This window comes from Salmo salar, chromosome ssa12, assembly GCF_905237065.1.
Source record: "Salmo salar chromosome ssa12, Ssal_v3.1, whole genome shotgun sequence".
NCBI classification, from domain to species: Eukaryota; Metazoa; Chordata; class Actinopteri; order Salmoniformes; family Salmonidae; genus Salmo; species Salmo salar.
Window position 1 is genome coordinate 63,012,865 of NC_059453.1, and position 24,816 is coordinate 63,037,680.

Below are 24,816 nucleotides of genomic sequence, written 5' to 3' on the forward strand. Positions count from 1 at the left end.
ATGATGGGTAAGATCCTGCTCTTGAAGGCAATCATTCTCCCCATTCTCCTGTACCTAGACAGGGTGGTTTCCCCCAGACAGAGCGACCAGCAAGAAGATAGAACGAATGATGTTCACCTATCTCTGGGGGAGACAGATGAAGTGACTCAAGCGCAGCACCCTTTACAATGCAGTTGAGAATGGTGGGAAGGGGGTCCCAGACATCCTTAACATCATTAGGGCACAAGGACTATCCAATTTGGTCACCAACATCCACAAGACAGACAGAAAAGCCAGCTACTTCAAACAGTACTTTGCCACCCGCATCCTCAGAACCCTCAGACTCAGCACCATCGACCACACTGTGCCCTATTGCTGGGACCCCCCACCAGTGTACAAGACGTGGAGAGATCTTGCCTGCAGGTCAGGTCTGCCCTCTGGGCTGGGCTGAAGTCCGGGAAGTACAAGGACATCGTGGCCCACATCCGCTCCAAGGACACCATCGCACACCTTTGAGCCAGCTCAGTCTTGGACCCGCAACAGGTATGGTTAAACATCAATCACCATGGCATCACAAACAAACAGAAAGACATCTCATGGATAGCTGTTCATAGTTGCCTCCCCACTAGGAAATTAATGTATAGATGGCACATAGCACGTACAGAGAGCTGCCCCCATGGATGTACTGACACTGAAAACATCCACCACCTGTTTGCTGAGTGCACCATGGCCAGGCGGGTCTGGGCCTCGTTTGTTCCCTCTGTCTCCCTCAACAGGTTGCTGACCATACCTTACTTGACAGTGAAGAACATCCTGAACGGTCCATCTGGTGGATGCTCCACCACCCAGCTCCGCCAGCAGTGGAGGATCATCGGTACCATCAAGCAGGTCCTGTGGGAGAAATTACATCAGGGTCTACCAACAACAAACCGTGGAATGAACGACCCTGAGGTGGAGGATCACCATCCTTCCATCCGACCAAGACAAACCCCAGATCCGTCCTCCGGTCTTCATTTCCATCCTCACGGACCACAGGGGAATGCCACAATTGACCTCCGGGTCTTGGGCTCCCTTGCTTGCTCTTCAGGTTGTCCTTCCTCCCCTCTGCAGATTCAGCACTAGCCCAAGCACCAGTCCAGTTCCTGGTTTCCAGCATCAGACCACCAGACGAGGTGCGGAGACACAACACCAGACCTTCACCCGGAGCGAGCAGACCACAGGGAAGTACCACCATTAACATCTGGGTCTAGGGCTCCTTTGTGTGTCTGCTTGCTCCTCCTGTTGTCCTTCCTCCCCTCTACAGACCCAGATCCCGACCCAGCACTTGCAGCAGCCCCAGTTCCCGGTACCTGGTTCCTTTTTTTCCGGTCTCAGCACAATTCCCGGTCCAAGCCACCACACCAGCACCAACCCTGGGCACAGCCCCGACCAACCATAACTGTTCCTTTCAGCAATTGCCACCCCACCCCAGCGCAGCCCGGACCCCACCCTGTCCTCTCCCCCAACAAAAAGACACAGACACATTGTAGCCAACGTTAGTCTGTTAGCTAGGATGCTTGACATTGAGAACGTTCAGATCAACCCTACTCCTCGCTCTGAGCGCTCCAAGAGCAAAATGCTCAGAATTTACCAATGTCGAGAGCACACTCTGGTACTCCAGAATGAATTAATAAACACACCCAATTATTTCTTTCTTTCTTCAAATACTCCATATTTAGGCAAATTTAGTACGACATCTGGGAACTTTTGGCATACTAACTATATCCATACTATGACTAATAAGCATACTACATACTCAAATTACGTCACAAATAGTATGGTTAGAATGAGTATTCGAACACAGGTAGTGTCTTTTGGGACCGCATGTCGGGCACTACTTTCCCGTAGTTCTGTTAACAACGGTGAGGGCAGGCGGGAGTGAAGGACACTGGAATACGTAGCTAGCTAGCTATGACATCGTTAGACAGTGTCCTTCGCACCTGCCTGTCGGGCACTGCTTTCCCACAGTTCTGTTAATGCCGAGGGCAGGTGTTCGGCAGGAGGACGCGAAGGACACTGTGTGCTAGCTAGCTAGCATGGAGGACTCCGGTACACAGCAGGCGGGAGCAACACCGGTAGCTAGCTAGCTAGGACACAGGTAGATAGTGTCCTTCACCCCTGAAAAACATGGATAATACTATTTCCCTTTTGACCCACATTTTAATTGCTTAGACAATCAAGGGAAATCCAGAATATCAAAAGTCTCACACAAGCCTGAAGATGGCGCGCTCGAGTGGGGGTGTTCATGCAGGAACCAATGCGATGCTCGAGGAGGGCGTTCTTGCAGGAACCAATGGGATGCTCGAAGGGGGTCTGAATGTGAATGCCCACATTCAGGAGCGCCCCGAATTGCGGCACGCAATCACACACTATTGGAGAGTTTCGCATCTGCATATCACACGTGTACATGGAATTAAATATAAATTAATCACATTTCATTCTGAAATAAAATAAACAAATTAAAAGAGGATGTTCTATTCCATTGATCACAGAAAGGCACAGAAACAACAATTGAGAACTATTTAAATATTGGCAAACTTCTACTGTCTAACAGAGTGACTACGTAATGAGAGCATAATAAACAACAGTGTATTTTTTACAATAGGTGATGGCAATTTATAGGTAATATTGGGAATTTTGACGAATAATGTTAAATGCATTTGGTTCATTTTAATTATAATTGTACCAGATATTCTGTTCACTTGGATATAAAGAGCATAGGAAATATGTGAGTTTTTGTCTTTATTTCATAGCAAGAACAGGGGACTTGGCTAAAGTTTACATAATAAGAGTTCTACTAAATCAATCTGTGAAATGTCTTCATACCAAAACAATATGTCACCTCACACATGTTCCCTTTGAATATTTATTCATTCACATAGACATTTTTTAAATATTTTACAACAAAATATATTCCATAAATATCCACATGTCATGCGGTAATCCTGCATTTCATGAAGAACACTGACATCACTGGCTGTATGAAGAGGTGCACTTGATTTGTTTCGCCTGGCGGGCAAGATAGGCAGAGTTAGCACCCTAGACTAGAGCCAATGGCGAATGGTACAAAAAGGGAAAAGTCAGACTACCCATGTCAGGGTCAAGGGTAAAAGGTTACGGCTGCTCCTGGGAGACACAGCGGAACCCTAGGTTAGAGGCAGAGCTGTCAGGGGTGTTCTGACTCCGTGCTGCACACCTGTACCTGTAACAGTATGACTGGAGTGGTAGAGATAGAGAGAGAGAAACAGAAAATCATACGTCAATGTACATTAGATTGATAGCAATGTGCATTAGATTGAAAGCATCCAAACCACAAAGAATATATATTTTTAAAGTGCTCATTTTGGAAAGTAGGGTTTCCTTTAGCATTCACCAATCCAGAGTTACGGCAAATCAGTGAATACGCCATAGAATATAGAACGTAGGATGGGAAGGATGTACAGTCAAATCAAAAGTTTTACAACACCTACTCATTCGAGGGTTTTTCATTATTTTTACTATTTTCTACATCGTAGAATAAGAGTGAAGACATCAAAACTATGAAATAACTAATATGGAATCATGTAGTAACCAAAAAAGTGTTACACAAATCAAAATATATTTTACATTTGAGATTCTTCAAAGTAGCCACCCTTTGCCTTGATGACAGCTTTGCGCACACTTGGCATTCTCTCAACCAGTTTCATGAGGTAGTCACCTGGAATGCATTTCAATTAACAGGTGTGCCTTGTTAAAAGTTAATTTGTGGATTTTCTTTCCTTCTTAATGCATTTGACCCAATCAGTTGTGTTGTGACAAGGTAGGGGTGGTATTTAAGAACAGCTCAAATAAGCAAAGAGAAATGACAGTCCATCATTACTTTAAGACATGAAGGTCAGTCAATCCGGAAAATGTCAAGAACTTTGAAAGTTTCTTCAAGTGCAGTCGCAAAAAACATCAAGCGCTATGACGAAACGGGCTCTCATGAGGACCGCCACAGGAAAGGAAGACCCAGAGTTACCTCTGCTGCAGAGGATAAGTTCATTAGAGTTGCCAGCCTCAGAAATTGCAACCCAAATAAATGCTTAACAGAGTTCAAGTAACAGACACATCTCAAGACTGCGTGAATCAGGCCTTCATGATCAAATTGCTGCAAAGAAACCACTACTAAAGGACAGCAATAATAAGAAGAGACTTGCTTGGGCCAAGAAACACGAGCAATGGACATTAGACCAGTGTAAATCTGTCCTTTGGTCTGATGAGTCTATATTTGAGAATTTTGGTTCCAACCTCTGTGTCTTTGTGAGACGCAGAGTAGGTGAACAGATGATCTCCTTGAAGCATGGAGGAGGAGGTGTGATGGTGCTTTGCTGGTGGCACGGTCTGTGATTTATTTAGAATTCAAGGCACACTTAACCAGCATGGCTACCACAGCACTCTGCAGCGATACGCCATACCATCTGGTTTGCGCTTGGTGGGACTGTCATTTGTTTTTCAACAGGACAATGACCCAACACACCTCCAGGCTGGGTAAGGGCTATTTGACCAAGAAGGAGAGTGATGGAGTGCTGCATCAGATGCCCTGGCCTCCACAATCACTCGACCACAACCCAATTGAGATGGTTTGGGATGAGTTGGACTGGCAGAGTGAAGAAAAAGCAGCCAACAAGTGCCCAGCATATGTGGGAACTCATTCAAGACTGTTGGAAAAACATTCCAGCTTAAGCTGGTTGAAAGAATGCCAAGAGTGTGCAAAGCTGTCATCAAGGCAAAGGGTGGCTACTTTAAAGAATCAAAATTATAAAATGTATTTTGATTTGTTTAACACTTTTTTTGTTACTACATGATTCCAAATGTTCCATTTCATAGTTTTGATGTCGTCACTATTATTATACAATGTAGAAAATAGTAAATATAAAGAAAAACCGTTGAATGAGAAGGTGTGTCCAAACTTTTGACTGGTACTGTATTTTGAAGTATTTAAAACAGAGCCAACGTTTGTTTTACAATCACAATGCCTGTTAGATTGAAGTCCTTTTCTCCTTCACATGACCCCCTCAGATGAAACAAACCCAGGTTGGTGCTTGGGAATCGTTTTGCATGCTGTCAATCGCAACACCAAAGCAACCAGAAGAGGTGGGGCTAATAGCTCAGTATACTATGGAAGAGAGCATATTGGGTCTCCCAGAGGATCACGTAGCAACTGTACCAGGAAAAGTAGAAGTATGTTTTTCCCCTTAAATCATTTCCCCCTTTGCTGTTAAGCAGGTGGAGGTTGTATACAGCACCCTGTTGTTACTAATTACAACAGTACGTTGTGTAATTCAAGCTGAAAGACTCTCTCTCGAGCTGTGGTAGCCGAGTCAGGCTATTCTACATGGGCATAGAAGTCAAACACACACCTACACACCAGAGCCGGTCTCTGAACCACCCACACACAACGCACCCCTCCATACAGAAAGGCCCACTGTACTTTTTTTTGTGTGGGTAGATCAGCTTTAATATTGCAAATAGATTGTGGTTTCCATCAATGTAATTGTCTGCATCATTTCCAATCTCCCATACATTTTTTTGTAAATATAAACTTTTGTTTGTATATATTTTCTTTATCATTTCCCCTAACCCTACCACCCCTCCCCTAATTGGAGTAAACAAATGGACAACACTTAGGCTTCTACTTCCAGCTTATACATACTATATACATTTTATGGACACAGTATATTTTACAATACTTATCTTATTCCCACTCCCATCTCTGAAGACCATCCAGTTCTGATTTCAATTTGCCATATGTTTTTCAACTATGCTTCGATATTTCACAACCTTTCTGAACCTTTCTATTCTCATAGTTTTTACATATTGTAAATTAAAGAAACATTTTTGATATGAGTATTATTAATCGATTGACTATGACTTTTTAAAATCACCCAGCAGTGCTATTTGCAGAGTTAACTCTAGATAAATGTTGTAATTCGTCAGCCATTCCTTAACCTGCAACCAAAAACAAGCTACATATTGAAAGTACCAAAACAAATGATTTAAAGATTCATTCTCTTTGCAGCAAAATCTGCAGAGCTGGGATGGTTGTATCCCACTGTACTTGATTGCACTAGGCTAAAGCAGTGGTTCCCAAACTGTGGGAGGTGCGAGGGGTCGGCAAGGAGGGCACGCCCCACAGTTTGGGAACCACTGCTTTTTTCAAAGACCGGCTAGGCTCTGGTATGTAGGTGTGTGTTTGACTTCTATAGGTGCAATTTTGAAATTGGTTAGTGCACCATTAGTTTTCCTCTTGTCATGTCAGTCATTGGATACCTTAGAGAGCAATTTATAACTTGTCAGAAATGTACAAATCAACTAGCCCATGTCAGCTAATGTTTTTTAGTTATGTTTTTTAGCCCATAGATTTTGTTATAATGTTTGAGTCACTCAAATATCACATGAATACACATTAGACATGGGGAAATGTATAGAATTGCAAGACAATTAGCTTTAAACCTGCTAAATGTTCTCTCCGCCATCAAAAGGGGTGTGAAGAGTTTGTGTCATGAACAGTGCTTGTGGCCATAGAAATAGTAATTGCATGAAGGTTACCTTATGGCACATGTAGGAGCCTCCTTTCTTCACTCGGTCTGTGCCTGATGGTGGACCTGCCTGCAAAAGGGAGGAGAAAATATCAAAACATCAAGAGGAAATCCTCACAGATGTGACATAAAAAGTGTGTGTGTGTGTATTACCGGGTTGTGCCGTTCATCTGTGGTGTGGTGTACAGTCCACCAGTCAGATGTCCACTCCCATGCATTCCCTACCATGTTGTACAGGCCATAGCCATTTGCAGGAAATGACTTCACCTGCAGACATAGAAAGATATGAGATAGATACTTTCACATTCTACACCAATAAGGAGTCCCAAATTATTGAAATAGCGTTGCAACTGTTGCATGGGAAGCGTATTAAAAAGAGCTATAAACTGATAATTAAACATCACATTTGAACATTTTAGACATGCATCACAGTATGTTTTTTTGCATGTGTAAAAACAGTGCATATATACAGAATATACACTACTGTTCAAAAGTTTGGGGTCACTAAGAAATGTCCTTATTTTTGAAAGAAAAGCACTTTTTCTGAATTGATCAGAAATACAGTGTAGACATTGTTAATGTTGTAAATGACTACTCTAGCTGGAAACGGCAGATTTGTTATGGAATATCTACATAGGCGTACAGAGAGCCTGTAATCGAACCCACAAATGCTGATGCTCTAGATACTCAACGAGTCTAAAGAAGGCCAGTTTTATTGCTTCTTTAATCAGAACAACAGTTTTCAGCTGTGCTAACATAATTGCAAAAGGGTTTTCTAATGATCAATTAGCCTTTTAAAATGATAAACTTGGATTAGCTAACACAACGTGCCATTGGAACACAGGAGTGATGGTTGTTGATAATAGGCCTCTGTACACCTATGTAGATATTCCATAAAAAGAAAATCAGCCATTTCCAGCTAGAATAGTCATTTACAACATTAACAATGTCTACACTGTATTTCTGATCAATTTGATGTTATTTTAATGGACAAAAAAATGTTTTTCTTTTAAAAACAAGGACATTTCTACGTTTTTAATGGTAGTGTATACGTCATAGAAAGTGTAACCCTGAAAGACCTGTAAAAGAATGGAGCCGATAAATCTCAGCAGCCATTGAAGTGAGACAAATGATATCAAATAGTATCATTTCATGATTACTATGCAATTCGTTAATGTTCTCAATGTTATTCATGTGATCTAGAGCAGCTGTGAGCTGCTGGTGTTGTGACATTCTAAACTTGATTATCTCTCTAATCTCCAATGACACACAGTTCCTGTTGGTAAGCAGTGGCTGAATCAGAGATCAACTTCCTGTTTCATCACAATGGACTGTGGGTAAGGGCCACCCTGACTCCCTAACATGGGAGTGAACAGACTCCCTTGAGCCCTTTGTTTTCACAGTCTTTAGTCAAGTCAGACCAATTTTACATACTGCATTTCAGTCTCATTCTCTGTCTCGGTCTCTCTCTCTCTCTGTAACTGTCTCTCCCCATCTCTTACTGGTGAGGTTTTGGTGTACCCGTCCTCTTCTGAGTTGTGTGTGGGGAACTTTCCCTGCCAGAGGTTGGCGTAGTGCTGTCCTTTAGGTTTCAGTTTGTTCCCCCACGGGTAAAGTCTGAAATACAGGAACATAGGATCAGGGCAGTGGATAAAGATAGGCACTACTAGAACTGTGCAAGGATTAAAAGGTGTACTGTAGGAATAGTGGCATATAACATATTATAATCTGTGTGGTTTAAGCCCTGAATACGGATTGGCTGAAAGCTGTGGTATATCAGATCGTATACCATGGTTATGACAAAACAAATATTTTGACTGTTTTAATTAGTGGGACTGCAGGTAGCCTAGTGGTTAGAGCGTTGGACTAGTGACCGAAAGGTTGCAAGATCGAATCCTCGAGCTGACAAGGTAAAAATCTGTCGTTCTGCCCCTGAACAAGGCAGTTAACCCACTGTTCCTAGGCCGTCAGTGAAAATAAGAATTTGTTCTTAACTGAGTAAGAACAGCCTTTAGCCATGGTATATTGGCCATACACCACACCCCCTCAGGCCTTATGCCTTATTGCTTAAATATACTCAATCTATATATATTAGCAGTGGGGTTGTTCCCTCACACACATATTACACTACCTGTCCTGTAGGCCCCCTCTGCAGGCGTACTCCCACTCAGCCTCTGTGGGTAGTCTCTTGTGGGCCCAGGAGCAGTAGGCCACAGCGTCCTGCCACGACACATGCAGAACAGGGTGGTCCAGCCTGCTAACACAACCAGGTTAATAATAACATCATAATACATGGTAATTTAGTAGTATAGCAACACATACTGTATACTTTGTACATTTGGCTCAAGCAGGAACCAAACACACAACTTCAACCTGAGCCATAAGAACCATCAGTTTATCAACAGACCTCTACCCATCTGTGACATACAGAGACTGGTGGACACTGGATCTCATTAGAATGAGCCAGTATAGCAATGTAACTCCTACCTGTCTGTGATGCTGGAGATATGACTTTATATTGGATTCTATTAATTCTGATTAGGATGATCCAGTGTAGAGCTCTGCCTCCTACCTGCCTGTGATGCTGGAGTCGGGGCCCTCAGGGTGCCTCCAGTCTGCTCCTCTGACAGGCAACCACCAGGGGGCAGCAGCCACCTGACAACCAGGAAGTCACAACAGCTGCTATGTCACACAGGTAGACAGAACACAACTTATCAGGAACTGATGTCATGGTGGTCAGGCCGAGTGTGCACTGGCGCACACACAAACAAAAAAGCACAAACACACAGTCTAATAGTTGAGTGTGAAGGGAGGGATAGTGCTACATTCCTAAGGCAAGCTGTGTTTACACACGCTTTCACCACTTCTAAAACACTCTCCTCTCCGGGTCCCCGCTTCAACTGAATCTGCACCCCATGTCTATAGTCCACCAACAGTCTACACATAACATAAATCTCTCTCCCTCCCTCACTCCCCCCTCTCCCTCTCTCCCAACTAGTTCACAGAGAAATAGAAAGAGTGAATCGACTCCAAGGCAAAACTGTGTTTTTTACACAACTAAAAATAACAGTGTAAGATATTGGTGTCTTGACTGGAAAAAGCTGTCAACAGCCATCAAAAACATATGTGCTTTCCTAAGCCAATTCGTCAGTCACACTAAACAACTCAGCTTTGGGAGTACATCACAACAGGTTTGAATAAAAAAATGGAATAAATCATTGAATCCAACCTAATGCACAGGGATCTGTATAGTAATACTGAGGTAAAAGATACAGAGAAAAAAGCAAGAAGTTCAAACAGCAGTCCAAGTTCCAGAAGGAAAACAAAGCGTGTGAACTAGTAACCTTGCTCTCTCAATCACCATGTTAACCAGTGAGGACATCCATCTGTGACTGATTACATGCTAATGTGTGTGCCCCAATATCCTCCATCCCATGAGGACAACAGTAATTAACTTCCAGTTTTCAGAGTAAGACATGGAAAATAAGGAAGTTGTTTGTAAAGACATATCATGTTTACATTTGGCTATGTTGAAATCATACTGTAATCTAATTTGATGACATTGAATTCCAGTACTATGTGTCAGTACGATGTGTCAGTACGATGTGTGTGTGTGTGTGTGTGTGTGTGTGTGTGTGTGTGTGTGTGTGTGTACCTTTAACAGTTACTGGCATTATATCAAATAAAATGCTATTTGTCACATGCACCGAATACAACAGGTGTAGACCTTACAGTGAAATGCTTACTTACAAGCCCTTAACCAACAATGCAGTTTTAAGAAAATACAAACAATTAAATAGTAGCAGTAAATAACAATAGGGAGGCTATATACAGGGGGTACCAGTACAGAGTCAATGTGACTCTGTTTAGAAGCCTCTTGGACCTAGACTTGGCGCTCCGGTACCGCTTGCCGTACGGTAGCAGAGAGAACAGTCTATGACTATGGTGGGTGGAGTCTGACAATTTCTGGGCCTTCCTCTGACACCGCCTGGTGTAGAGGTCCTGGATGGCAGGAAGCTTAGCCCCGGTGATGTAAAGGGCCGTACGCACTACCCTCTGTAGTGCCTTGTGGTTGGAGGCTGAACAGTTGCCATACCAGGCAGTGATGCAACCCAGCAGGATGCTCTCGATGGTGCAGCTGTAAAACCTTTTGAGGATCTGAAGACCAATCATACTGATTCCCTCTCGTATACTCCATGGTGAGAGAGTTCCACTATACAGTCTAAATGACATGTACTACCCCAGGGAGAATTACTTGGCTGTCTGCTGTGGAGCGGAGTGAACGCTGCTCAATAATTAAACCAGAGGGCAGTCACCTCTCTATACAGGCTTCAAAGCATCATCAAAGGAGACTGATAAAATGGGGGTCTATTGGAATGCCATCAGATGACAGAATGAGAAACCACAACATTGCCTCTCCATGGGCCGTAGACTAACTTTAGACACATGCTCATTGATGCAAAAAATTGGAGTAATGCACATGGAACTCAAGTTAGGGCCCTGTGTGTGCAGGACTAAAACAGCTATGAAAACAAGACGTAGGCTATACTAGCCTGGACGCCTGTATTTTCTTTAGCCAACTCCTGTATCGCTTTTGTCTAGGAAGGAGCATTGTTGAATGCAGAAACAGTCACGCTAGCACCTAGGTTAGATGTAAACAACCCTTAAAGAAGTTTACAATAGAACATTGAATGCAGCCGTCACTTCATTTCATCAGTATGATGGATGCACAATACATATCCCTTGCCTTGGGAGAATTAAATGTATCTTCCTATCTTTTTTGCTCCGAAGGGTACTTACTGCCTGGGATATCTGGCTTTTGACCTCCTCACTCAACACCCCCTCGAACACAAATGAATCTCCAAACCTCTCTGCCTGTAGGAATACACAGTGGGGAGGGAGAAGTGACAGCATCTTAGAACAATAAATCAGAGACGGAAGGGAGCAATCACTTCTATAGAGTGACATCTGTCAGCATGGCTGTCTCAGAGTAAACCACAATTCCACGTGTGAGGCAATGTATGTTTTCATGTTTGTAATTCATTTGTAACACTCCTGACACTACTTCTGTCTTTGACCAGCAGGTCTCCATTAAGAAAAAGAAACACTTAATATCAATAAGACTAATCTCAATAAAGTCAGTTACATTTTAAAAACCTACCTCAGTGATGTAGCCCGTGGCATTGATGAAGCTCTGGAAGTGGCGGTTGCTGACCTCATGAGCGTCCATGTAGAAATGGTCCAGGTGCACCCTCCTCTGGGGACCCTCCCCGTCCTGAGGGATGCCAGGATTGTCTGTACCCATCAGGAACTCCCCTCCTGGGATCAGGACCATCTACAGGCACACAACAGGACCATCAGACAACAGACACACACATCTACAAACAGACACATCAGGACCATTTTTTACATTTACATTTAAGTCATTTAGCAGACGCTCTTATCCAGAGCGACTTACAAATCAACAGACACACATCAGGACCATCAACAGGCACACACTAGGACCATCAGACACACACACACACACACACACACACACACATCAGGACCATCAACAGACACACACCAGGACCATCAACAGACACACACCAGGACCCTCAACAGACACACACCAGGACCCTCAACAGACACACACATGGACCCTCAACAGACACACACCAGGACCATCAACAGACACACACCAGGACCATCAACAGACACACACCAGGACCCTCAACAGACACACACCAGGACCATCAACAGACAACAGACACACACCAGGACCATCAACAGACAACAGACACACACCAGGACCATCAACAGACAACGGGCACACATCAGGACCATCAACAGACAACAAATACACATCTGGACCATCAACAGACAACATAAACACATCTGGACCATCAACAGACACACACCAGGACCATCAACAGACACACACCAGGACCATCAACAGACAACAGATACACATCAGGGCCATCAACAGACAACAGATACACATCAGGGCCATCAGACAACATACACTCAACAGACACACACCAGGACCATCAACAGACACACACCAGGACCACCAACAGACACACATATGGACCATCAACAGACACACATATGGACCCTCAACAGACACACACCAGGACCCTCAACAGACACACACCAGGACCCTCAACAGACAACAGACACACACCAGGGCTCTCAACAGACACACACCAGGACCCTCAACAGACACACACCAGGACCCTCAACAGACACACACCAGGACCCTCAACAGACACACACCTGGACCATCAACAGACACACATCTGGACCACCAACAGACAACAGGCACACACCAGGACCCTCAACAGACACACACCAGGACCCTCACCAGACACACACCAGGACCCTCAACAGACACACACATGGACCCTCAACAGACACACACCAGGACCCTCAACAGACACACACATGGACCCTCAACAGACACACACCAGGACCATCAACAGACACACACCAGGACCATCAACAGACACACACCAGGACCCTCAACAGACACACACCAGGACCATCAACAGACAACAGACACACACCAGGACCATCAACAGACAACAGACACACACCAGGACCATCAACAGACAACGGGCACACATCAGGACCATCAACAGACAACAAATACACATCTGGACCATCAACAGACAACATAAACACATCTGGACCATCAACAGACACACACCAGGACCATCAACAGACACACACCAGGACCATCAACAGACAACAGATACACATCAGGGCCATCAACAGACAACAGATACACATCAGGGCCATCAGACAACATACACTCAACAGACACACACCAGGACCATCAACAGACACACACCAGGACCACCAACAGACACACATATGGACCATCAACAGACACACATATGGACCCTCAACAGACACACACCAGGACCCTCAACAGACACACACCAGGACCCTCAACAGACAACAGACACACACCAGGGCTCTCAACAGACACACACCAGGACCCTCAACAGACACACACCAGGACCCTCAACAGACACACACCAGGACCCTCAACAGACACACACCTGGACCATCAACAGACACACACCTGGACCATCAACAGACACACATCTGGACCACCAACAGACAACAGGCACACACCAGGACCCTCAACAGACACACACCAGGACCCTCACCAGACACACACCAGGACCCTCAACAGACACACACATGGACCCTCAACAGACACACACCAGGACCCTCAACAGACACACACCAGGACCCTCAACAGACACACACCAGGACCCTCAACAGACACACATATGGACCATCAACAGACAACAGACACACACCAGGACCATCAACAGACAACAGACACACACCAGGACCATCAACAGACAACGGGCACACATCAGGACCATCAACAGACAACAGACACACATCAGGACCATCAACAGACACACATCAGTACCATCAACAGACACACATCAGTACCATCAACAGACACACATCTGTAACATCAACAGACACACATCTGGACCATCAACAGACACACATCTGGACCATCAACAGACAACATAAATTGTTCTAGAACCATATGATAGACACCAGAACTATGTACAGACACCACCTACACAGACATATTTAGAACAGGGATGGGCAGCTTTGGTGGGGGTGGGGGCCACAAAAAATGTAACTCATCATGAGCGGCAGCAGTTGCTCGCGGGTCTGCGTAGAGTTAATTTCGTGCAATCCTACACATTTTGCCATTGGACGGAGTGTTCTTATAGGAGACCTTATACTTTTTGTTCTATGAGATAATATCAGTCAGTTAACATGACCTTAAAAAATTAGCTGTTGAAGACTCTTATATAACAAAATGGAAAATATATCCTAACCCTGTGTTACTACAGACCTTATTTTCGGCGTTAATCCAAAAACCCTACAAAAACGCCATTAATTTCCTCATAGGCTTTGTACAAAGAACCATTGCGGAGTGAGTGCCTACATAAAGAGTCCATTACTATTTAACGTTATCTCTATAACGATGTGAACGCTTGATAGAATACCTGACTACGAGTATCTGATTCTTCCCCATTCGTCTGAGTGTCTGTATGCCTTTCATTTGACTTTTTCGAGTATTTGACAGAAGGGTTTTCTGTTATTATGGAGCTTTCCTTCTCGATATCCACAACTGCATCTCTCTTCAGGTTGTGGCAGCCACAGCTCGAGCTCTCTGCCGCCAGCGGAACGATCGTCTCAGGTTCTACGCCGACGGAGAGTCCTGGCTTGCTTTGAACACACAGCACATCATCTTTGACATTCAGGTAAAATAAGAAAAACACACAATAAAGCAACATTGTTGCACCATTCAGCTCAAGACCACTTGTTTTTGGACAGAGCCATGCTTCCGCATTATCAATCACGTGATCAGTCAGCTGATAACTGTAAGGTTGCAACTCTGTACCGTAAACATATAGGCTATCATTTCAGCATACTCATGATTTACAATGTGTGTCATAATGTTTGTGTATAGTTCTTGATTTAAATTTGAATTGCATTTCCTCCAGCAGTGTCTAAAGTTTGGAGAAGTTTCTTTAAATAACGCGCAATGCTCACCACACTTTGGGAGTTGTAGTCATAAATATGCTTTCTGTTTTGTTAAGTATCCGAAGGAATAATTCAAGAAACAACATTTCCCAGAAACCAGTACTGGTATATAATTTTCTGAGGGACTTACAGACCTTCAAGCGGGGACGAGCGCTCATGTAGCGAACGAACGGAAGGCAAGGTGATTGGATTGAGCTGTCAAAAAAATCTTTGGATTCTACTCGCCGACTGAATCTCCGTCCTATGGATTAGTTGAAAGCGGTATATCGCTGCTATGCTCTCCCGTTGACCCAGCCTCGCGCGTCGCTCCCAACCTCTTACCACAGCGAAGGTAAAGTTGACCACAACTCTGTACAGTTTGCGGGAGCATCCCCGCATCTTAAATATGTATTGCTTGTGGCGAGGGAAGAAGCGCAACAATGTATCTGCCTCCTCATGAACGGCCAGTCATGATTTTCTGCACCGACGCTGATTAAACAACCCCCCCCCGATGAGAAACACGGTTTTGGCAGTCTGATATGACATATAATATAATTGAACAATTGAAGCAACGCAAGTGGTCAAACTGTAGACTACTCGTTCCATAGATGTGCTGAAGCTCAGTAAAGTTCAAGTGATGTCATACACTATCCCGTTTTGAAAGAAGACAGATAGATAAATATGGATTTGTGCCGGCAGTTTGTATGTTTCTAAGATGACTGCTCTGAAACTAGGCCTTGACATCAGCCTCATTATACTCACTCCTGGGGGATGTTGCAGTGTAGGCAAATAATACGTATGTGTGTAGGCTACTAGACTCGCACAGTAGGAACTCTGTATACTGAAATGTCACCAATGTGAGTCGGGACTCAGTAGGTGCAGCATGTTCCAGGAGTTTTTCTCTACCAACCACATGATCAGGAAGAACTCTAGTCCCCATTGGCAGCCTATAGTTAGAGTCTGGAGTTTTTCCTGGACAGGTCAAATCAAATGTTATTTGACACATACATGTGTTTAGCAGATGTTATTGCGTGTGTAGCGAAATGCTTGTGTTTCTAGCTCCACCAGTGCAGTAATATCTAACAAGTAATATCTAACAATACACACAATTGAAAGTAAAAGAATGGAATTAAGAATATATAAATATTTGGATGAGCGATGTCAGTGGCAGACCAAGATGCAGTATAATAGGATAGAATACAGTATATACATATGAGATGAGTAATGCAAAATATGTATACGTTATAAAAGTGACTAGCGTTCCAATTATTAAAAGTGATCAGTGATTTCAAGTCTATGTATATAGGCAGCAGCCTCTGTGCTAGTGATGGCTATTTAACAGTCTGATGGCCTTGAGATTTATGTTTTTCAGTCTCTCTGTCCCAGCTTTGATGTACCTGTACTGACCTCGCCTTCTGGAGCATAGCGGGGTAAACGGGCAGTGGCTCGGGTGGTTGTTGTCCTTGATGATCTTTTTGGCCTTCCTGTGACATCGTGTCCTGGAGGGCAGGTAGTTTGCACCCGGTGATGAGTTGGGCAGACCGCACCACCCTGCAAATCCTCCTACTACCTCTCCTGCTACCTCTCCTCAGCTAAAAACAAATGTTCCCACAAATTTAGAGAACATTCCCTTAAGTCTCATTAGGTAGGTAATTAATTAATGTTGTCATATGAATGTTCCTGTGATGTGCAAGGAATGTTTCCAAGAGACCATTCCCTGAGTGTCAAATATAACTTACCCAGAACATGGTTACCATGTTTTCAGAATTGAAGATAAGAATATTGTAGATGTGTTTCATGGGAGTGTTAAAAGAACATTCATGCGTCCAGTTTTCTGTGGTCAGTAGCCTCAGTTTCCAGGCTTCCTAACTGTTCGTGATGTACGAGACATGGGGGCATGGTAAGGACTGGCTCTTAAGGGTCTAAACACAGCATAGGACACAGCTTTACTCACTGGGCACTGTAAAACCTGCAGTACAGTAACTATGCACTACTAGAGTCCAGACCATGTGTCATCCCAAGATGTCATACATTGTATTCTAACCACTGACCAGACTTGGGGTAACTTCCTTTACAATTCAGTCCAAGTCCAATAGAAAGTAATGGGCTGTTTTCACTTACTTCCCTGAATTGACTGAATTGAAAGGGGATTGAATCCAACCCTGATTGTAATCCAGCCTGGGTCAGTGTTACAATAACACACAGTGACACCATAGAATTTGTTGAACTGATGGGTCTGTCACTCCCTCCACCATATAGCCCAGAGCAGGTCTAATAACCACAGGTGCATGGCCTTCCTGTTTCTCTCTGCCTCTCCTAATCATTAACTGTTTACCCCACACACACACACCAGGCTGGAGCATCAGATAGTGCCTGGCCCCATGCAAATCTTCCTGCTACCTCCCTCTCTGGTATTTCTCCTCAGCTAACAACAAACTTTCCCACAACTTGAGAGAATGTTCCCTTACGGGCCTCATTAGGTAATTAACTAATGTTGTCATAGGAATGTTCCTGTGACGTGCAATGAATGTTTCCAAGAGACCATTTCCTGAGTGTCAAATAGAATATACCCAGAACATGGTTACAATGTTCTCACAATATAAGATATTCATGTTCTAGACACACTTCATGGTAACGTTGAAGAACGTGCATGTGTCCAGTTTTCTGTGGATTAGGAGAATATTCCATCAACGTCAAACTAAACATACACAGAACATGGTTGCCATGTTCTCAGAATATAAGATATTAATGTTCTAGACACTTTTCATGGGAAGGTTGCTGTGTATCAGTTGTCAGGATTGTCCCCCCCCCCATTGTTACAGTTGCTGAGCCGATCAAGGTCCTGATTGGTGGACCACTTATCCATTCATATCTTTTTGTCTTTTGGCAAGGTTAGGGATTACCACACACAGTGCTTTTAACGTACATATTTGACATTGTGAATTTATTTATTTTTAATCTTGTCTCATCGCTGCAACTCCCCAAAAGGCAAAGGTTGAGTCATGCCTCCTCCGAAACATGACCCACCAAACTTAACACCCACCCGCCAGCCACACTAATGTCAGAGGCAACACCATTCAACTTACAACAGAGAGTCAGCTTACAGGTGTCTGGTCCGCCACAAGGAGTCACTAGAGCACAATGAGCCAAGTTAAGCCCCCCCCCAGCCAGACCCTCCCCTAACCTGGACAATTGTGCGCCGCCCTATAGGATTCCCGATCACGGCTGGTTATGATACAGCCCAGGTCTGTAGTGACTCCTCTAGCACTGCGATGCAGTGCCTTAGACTGCTGTGCCACTCGGGAGGCCCACATTGTGCATTTTCATAGTAATTATTATTCAACATGACCTCACCTGGGATTTGAACTCACAACCTCTTGATTCACTGTACTCCAATCATCCCGCTATGCCACCATGTCAGGTATCGGTTAATCAGACTATTCTCATTATTTATTTGATTTACTTATTTCAGCAATTTAAGAGCTTTCAGAATAGTTGTATAATGTTGGTGGGGCATGTTAACCTGTTTTTAATGATACTCTTGAATCACTATGATCAATTCAAATAAAATAAATTCTTCAGTATACTTTTAACAGAGATGAGATTTACTTTAAAGTGCATTCACCCTATTGCTTACTCCTATCAAGTGGTTTCATCTACATGAGGGGTTAGGGTTTCTTTTGGCCATGGCTGTAATATATTGGCCTAATAAGCACATGCCATAGAGAGATCCCTTATTGGGCATTCGTCATCATTGGTGCTGGTGGCCTGGGTTCGAGACCCGCTAGGGTAATCACCCTACTCTCACATTCTTAGCAATATACTCTAAGTCAGTTAATGTCATTATTTGGCAACAGTTACAACGCGCCTGTCTGATACAGTTGAAGTCGGAAGTTTACATACACTTAGGTTGGAGTCATTAAAACACATTTTTCAACCCCTCCACACATTTCTTGTTAACAAACTATAGTTTTGGCAAGTCGGTTAGGACATCTACTTTGTGCATGACACAAGTAATTTTTCCAACAATTGTTTACAGACAGATTATTTCACTTAGAATTCACTGTATCAGAATTCCAGTGGATCAGAAGTTTACATATACTTAGTTGACTGTTCCTTTAAACAGCTTGGAAAATTCCAGAAAATGATGTCATGGCTTTAGAAGCTTCTGATAGACTAATTGACATCATTTGAGTCGTGGGATGTATTTCAAGGCCTACCTTCAAACTCAGTGCCTCTTTGCTTGACATCATGGGGAAAATCAAAAGAAATTTAGCCAAGACCTCAGAAAAATGATTGTAGACCTCCACAAGTCTGGTTCATCCTTGGGAGCAATTTCCAAACGTCTGAAGATACCACGTTCATCTGTACAAACAATAGTACGCAAGTATAAACACCATGGGACCACGCAGCCGTCATACCGCTCAGGAAGGAGATGCGTTCTGTCTCCTAGAGATGAACGTACTTTGGTGCGAAAAGTGCAAATCAATCCCAGAACAACAGCAAAGGACCTTGTGAAGATGCTGGAGGAAACGGGTACAAAAGTATCTGTATCCACAGTAAAATGAGTCCTATATCGACATAGCCTGAAAGGCCACTCGGCAAGGAAGAAGCCACTGCTCCAAAACCGCCATTAAAAAAGCCAGACTGCGGTTTGCAACTGCACATGGGGACAAAGATCGTACTTTTTGGAGAAATGTCCTCTGGTCTGATGAAACAAAAATATAGCTGTTTGGCCACAATGACCATCGTTATGTTTGGAGTAAAAAGGGGGATGCTTGCAAGCCGAAGAACACTTTCCCAACCGTGAAGCACGGGGGTGGCAGCAGCATGTTGTGGGGGTGCTTTGCTGCAGGAGGAACTGGTGCACTTCACAAAATAGATAGCGTCATGAGGAAGGACAATTATGTGGATATATTGATGCAACATCTCAAGACATCAGTCAGGAAGTTTGGTTGCAAATGGGTCTTCCAAATGGACAATGACCCCAAGCATACTTCTAAAGTTGTGGCAAAATGCCTTAAGGACAACAAAGTCAAGGTATTGGAGTGGCCATCATAAAGCCCTGACCTCTATCCTATAGAAAATATGTGGGCAGAACTGAAAAAGCGTGTGCGAGGAAGGAGGCCTACAAACCTGACTCAGTTACACCAGCTCTGTCAAGAGGAATGGGGCAAAATTCACCCAACTTATTGTGGGAAGCTTGTGGAAGGCTGCCCAAAACGTTTGACACAATTGAACATTTTTTTTAAAGGCAATGCTACCAAATACTAATTGAGTATATGTAAACGTCTGACCCACTGGGAATGTGATGAAAGAAATAAAAGCTGAAATCAATCATTCTCTCCACTATTATTCTGACATTTCACATTCTTAAAATAAAGTGGTGATCCTAACTGACCTAAGACCGGGAATTGTTACTAGGATTAAATGTCAGGAATTGTGAAAAACTGAGTTTAAATGCATTTGGCTAAGGTGTATGTAAACTTCTGACTTCAACTGTATACTGTAATTAAAATGAGTTTCTTAATCACATATGTTGGTTTTACATGGTATATGTGGTGTAGATTTAAAGGATACTGTTTTCTTTATAGAATGAGTAAATACTGATAATTTGCGGTAGTGTAAATGTGGTCATAATTTGTGCTCAAGGGGAAATCCTAGAGATGCCCATCTCTCAGTAAGAAACTCATTTTAATTAGATATGAAGGTGTGTTGTAATTGATACCAAATAATGGCATCATATCAAATTGTATTTGTCACATGCACCGAATACAACAGGTGTAGACCTTACCGTATTTCGCTAAGAATGTGAGAGTAGGGTGATTTCCCCTAGCAGGTCTCAAACCCAGGCCACCAGCACCAATGACCAACACCCTAACCACTTTCCCAATAAAGGATAGGCCTTGCTTATTGGGCCAGTATAGTTAGGCCCTGTCCTGTCCAGAAGAAGCACTAACCCCTCCTCCCTAGGCACTTGTGTAGATCTGAAACAACTTGATAGGTGTAAGGTTGTAAGCAGTCAGGTGAATGCACTTCGAAGTACACCTCAGCTATGTTAAAAGTACACTTAAAAAAAAAAAGCTTTTATTGATCATAGTGATTCAGGAGTATCATTAAAATAGGTTAACATGCTCCCCCAACATGAGACAACTATACTGAATGCCCTTAAATTGCTGAAATAAGTAAGTCAATCAAAGATGAGAATAGTCAGATTAACCGAGACATGACACTGACATGGTGGCGTAGCAGGAAGATCGGCGTACCATAAACCAGGAGGTTGTCTGTTTTTAAATCCCAGGTGAGGACTGTTGAATAACAATTACTGTATAAATGATCATGCACAATGTATTCATGTAGGTCAAGTATGTAAATTGAAACACTATGTTCAAAGCACTGTGTGAGTATCTCTATCCTTGCCAACAGACAAAGCTATGAATGGATCAGTTGTTCACTAATCAGGGCCTCGATTGGCTGGACAATAGTAACAAGGTGTGATGTTTAGTGAAACGTATGGGGAGAACGTTTCTTTGGGACCATCAGGCGACGTCCTGACAGCGCATATATATATATATAGCGCAAATTGGCCAGTCTTACCTGGTGTTGATTTGTCAGTGTACCATTTCAATTGTTGATTCAGCAGTTAAATTTAACTCTGTAAGACATTATCACTCAGGGGTGTAAAAGAACCCCAGTGTTGGTGTTAATAACCAGTGTTGAGTGTGAAAGTGCCATTGTGTCAGTTTTACTCTGTGGAGAGTAAAACATTCCCATCAAAACCACCGCCATCATTATCAGATTTGCCAGCACGCTGTACTGCAAGATAGACATTTTTAGGATTGTTTTTAATATCTGTGTTTTTGCATTTACATTGATTCATCTTGTGTTACACAAAGATAAATAACAAAGATTTTTCAAATCTAGTCTAATCAGTTAGATTTATTGCACCCATTACTGAAATGTTTCCAGCTGTTGGATGTCCTAACTGTCTGGATTCCAATAGGAATTATACATCACTTTGCAAACCTGCATAATGTGTAAATCAGGAGGTTCCTAACACCGTTGTGTTAGGGTAAACCTTGGTCATCAAAGTAAGGCCTTATGATATATTTAATGTATTGTCCTAAAGAGTTTTAATAATACATTTAATCTCCAGTAAGAACTCACTTGAAATCCACAGGACTGAAACTTCTTCTTCGGGTTTTATGGCGGACTACAACCCAAAAATGTGTAATGCAGCCACCAACTGGACAGGGTTGGGGGAAAAAAGTACAAAGAAAATCCATACTTGATGGGAAAACTAACCCAAATGAAAATAGTACATTGACAAAAACAAAACTCCCACTTCTTCCTTCCTTCCTTCAAATCTCCATATTTCCCTTCTCAGGCTCTAGGGCCTGAGAGAGTGGTAAAGCTTGTGACAATACTCCATGCAACTCCTCTGCCGAGAAGTTTTTCAGTCCCAGGAACCCTCCGCCGCATCCACAATGATATCTATTTTTCTGTACTTCGTCTCCACCTTGGCAGTGCCATTTCCATAGCTATAAAGGCCACAAAGTCCACCTTCTTAACCTCCTATAATATCTGTGTCCTACTGGTAAAAGGCAACACATTCAGCCTACAGTGAAGGCCTATCCACCACCATGGACTCTTTGGGAGCACCATTCGAACCCTCAACCCTTTTAACAGCTGATACATAAGAAATGCTCTGGACAGCCCTTGCTTTGGCAGAACTAAAAATGAACAAGTTCAACAAGCATGTCTCTGTCACGAACAAGTACCTGTCATTGGTGGTAACTCTGCAATTCACTCAAAGGCGCACTTGAAAATGATATTGGGGCGTGGCTTTCATGTTGTTATGGCCACCCTTGAGTGGAAGTGTTGTACCAGTTTAAGTTGTCTATGGTTATGTTAACTGAGTTTGAGCTTGTCTACTGTCAGTGCTGAAGTCTTTGTAAATGATTACATAAGAGCATTTGGCAGTGAAGACTTGTACCTATTGTTGCAATGTCCTTAATTCAACATTAGCGATATTGTGAAGTGATACGGACCTCTTTACATAATTGTAAAAAAATACTATTTGAGGTGTTATTGCATACACCATTGGTGTAAACTACACTGCTCAAAAAAATAAAGGGAACACTAAAATAACATCCTAGATATGAATGAATGAAATAATCTTATTAAATACTTTTTTCTTTACATAGTTGAATGTCCTGACAACAAAATCACAGAAAAATAATCAATGGAAATCCAATTTATCAACTCATGGAGGTCTGGATTTGGAGTCGCACTCAAAATTAAAGTGGAAAACCACACTACAGGCTGATCCTACTTTGATGAAATGTCCTTAAAACAAGTCAAAATGAGGCTCAGTAGTGTGTGGCTTCCACGTGCCTGCATTAGGAGGAACCCAGGGCCAACCGCACCAGTATATGGTCTCACAAGGGGTCTGAGGATCTCATCTCGGTACCTAATGGCAGTCAGGCTACCTCTGGCGAGCACATGGAGGCCCCCCAAAAATGCCATCCCACACCATGACTGACCCACCGCCAAACCGGTCATGCTGGAGGACGTTGCAGGCAGCAGAACGTTCTCCACGGCGTCTCCAGACTCTGTCACGTCTGTCACATGTGAGAGCACAGGGTGCCAGTGGCGAATTTGCAAATCTTGGTGTTCTCTGGCAAATGCCAAACGTCCTGCACGGTGTTGAGCTGTAAGCACAACCCCCACCTGTGGATGTCGGGCCCTCATACCACCCTCATGGAGTCTGTTTCTGACCGTTTGAGCAGACACATGCACATTTGTGGCCTGCTGGAGGTCATTTTGCAGAGCTCTGGCAGTGCTCCTCCTGCTCCTCCTTGCACAAAGGCGGAGGTAGCGGTCCTGCTGCTGGGTTGTTGCCCTCCTGCGGCCTCCTCCACGTCTCCTGATGTACTGGCCTGTCTCCTGGTAGCGCCTCCATGCTCTGGACACTACGCTGACACACACAGCAAACCTTCTTGCCACAGCTCGCATTGATGTGCCATCCTGGATGAGCTGCACTACCTGAGCCACTTGTGTGGGTTGTAGACTCCGTCTCATGCTACCACTAGAGTGAAAGCACCGCCAGCATTCAAAAGTGACCAAAACATCAGCCAGGAAGCATAGGAACTGAGAAGTGGTCTATGGTCACCACCTGCAGAACCACTCCTTTATTGGGGGTGTCTTGCTAATTGCCTATAATTTCCACCTGTTGTCTATTCCATTTGCACAACAGCATGTGAAATTTATTGTCAATCAGTGTTGCTTCCTAAGTGGATAGTTTGATTTCACAGTGTGATTGACTTGGAGTTACATTGTGTTGTTTAAGTGTTCCCTTTATTTTTTTGAGCAGTGTATATACACTTCCTAGTGTTCAAAATTCCATATGAGGTGTTATTGCATAACACTGGCAAAGTGTAACAGCGTCAGCACTAAGCACAGTGTTGATTTAACACTGAAAAGTGTGGACCCGTATAGACACTGACCAAGTGTTACATTTAACAGTGTCATAAATCAGGTTTCCATCCAAGCTTTTTATGCGAGTAAAGTACATGTCGGATAAAAAATGTCATGACCGGCCTGATGGAAACAGCACACTTTTCTCTAAACTTTCCAAATGTCGACAAAACAAAATATTCTAGGCAAGGTGGGATCTTTTTGT

General features: G+C 43.4%; 2 protein-coding genes across 7 annotated transcripts in view; one reads left to right on the plus strand and one right to left on the minus strand.

The window, feature by feature from the left end:
- Positions 1-2,431: 2,431 nt before the first annotated feature.
- On the minus strand, positions 2,432-14,982 carry sumf1 (sulfatase modifying factor 1). 2 transcript variants are annotated; one of them, NM_001140135.1, is given in 9 exon segments: positions 2,432-3,234; positions 6,589-6,648; positions 6,732-6,845; positions 8,081-8,195; positions 8,710-8,832; positions 9,151-9,233; positions 11,379-11,453; positions 11,740-11,913; positions 14,612-14,949. In NM_001140135.1, coding segments are annotated over 9 exon segments (1,137 nt in total). In that variant the 5' UTR covers positions 14,903-14,949; the 3' UTR covers positions 2,432-3,132.
- A 273-nt stretch (positions 14,983-15,255) lies between these two features.
- LOC106565476 (inositol 1,4,5-trisphosphate receptor type 1) overlaps positions 15,256-24,816 on the plus strand; it is a 169,290-nt gene continuing 159,729 nt past the window's right edge. For 4 of the 5 annotated variants that reach the window (XM_014132695.2, XM_014132696.2, XM_014132697.2 and 1 more), the window contains exon 1: positions 15,256-15,483. The gene's annotated coding sequence lies outside the window, so the exon portion shown is untranslated. Of the gene's footprint in view, positions 15,484-16,501; positions 16,777-24,816 lie in introns of those variants that run through there. The other variant, XM_045691637.1, reaches the window with a different exon arrangement.

What these genes read in the sequence shown, in the direction of transcription:
- sumf1 (XM_014132276.2), bottom strand. Translation starts at nt 14,902, where the DNA reads ATGTTGCTTTATTGTGTGTTTTTCTTATTTTACCTGAATGTCAAAGAT. An exon ending in AATCAGATACTCGTAGTCAG is followed by an intron (nt 11,914 to 14,611) that starts GTATTCTATCAA and finishes GTGTGCCTGTAG; the next exon opens with ATGGTCCTGATCCCAGGAGG. An exon ending in CAGATGAACGGCACAACCCG is followed by an intron (nt 6,649 to 6,731) that starts GTAATACACACA and finishes TCCCTTTTGCAG; the next exon opens with GCAGGTCCACCATCAGGCAC.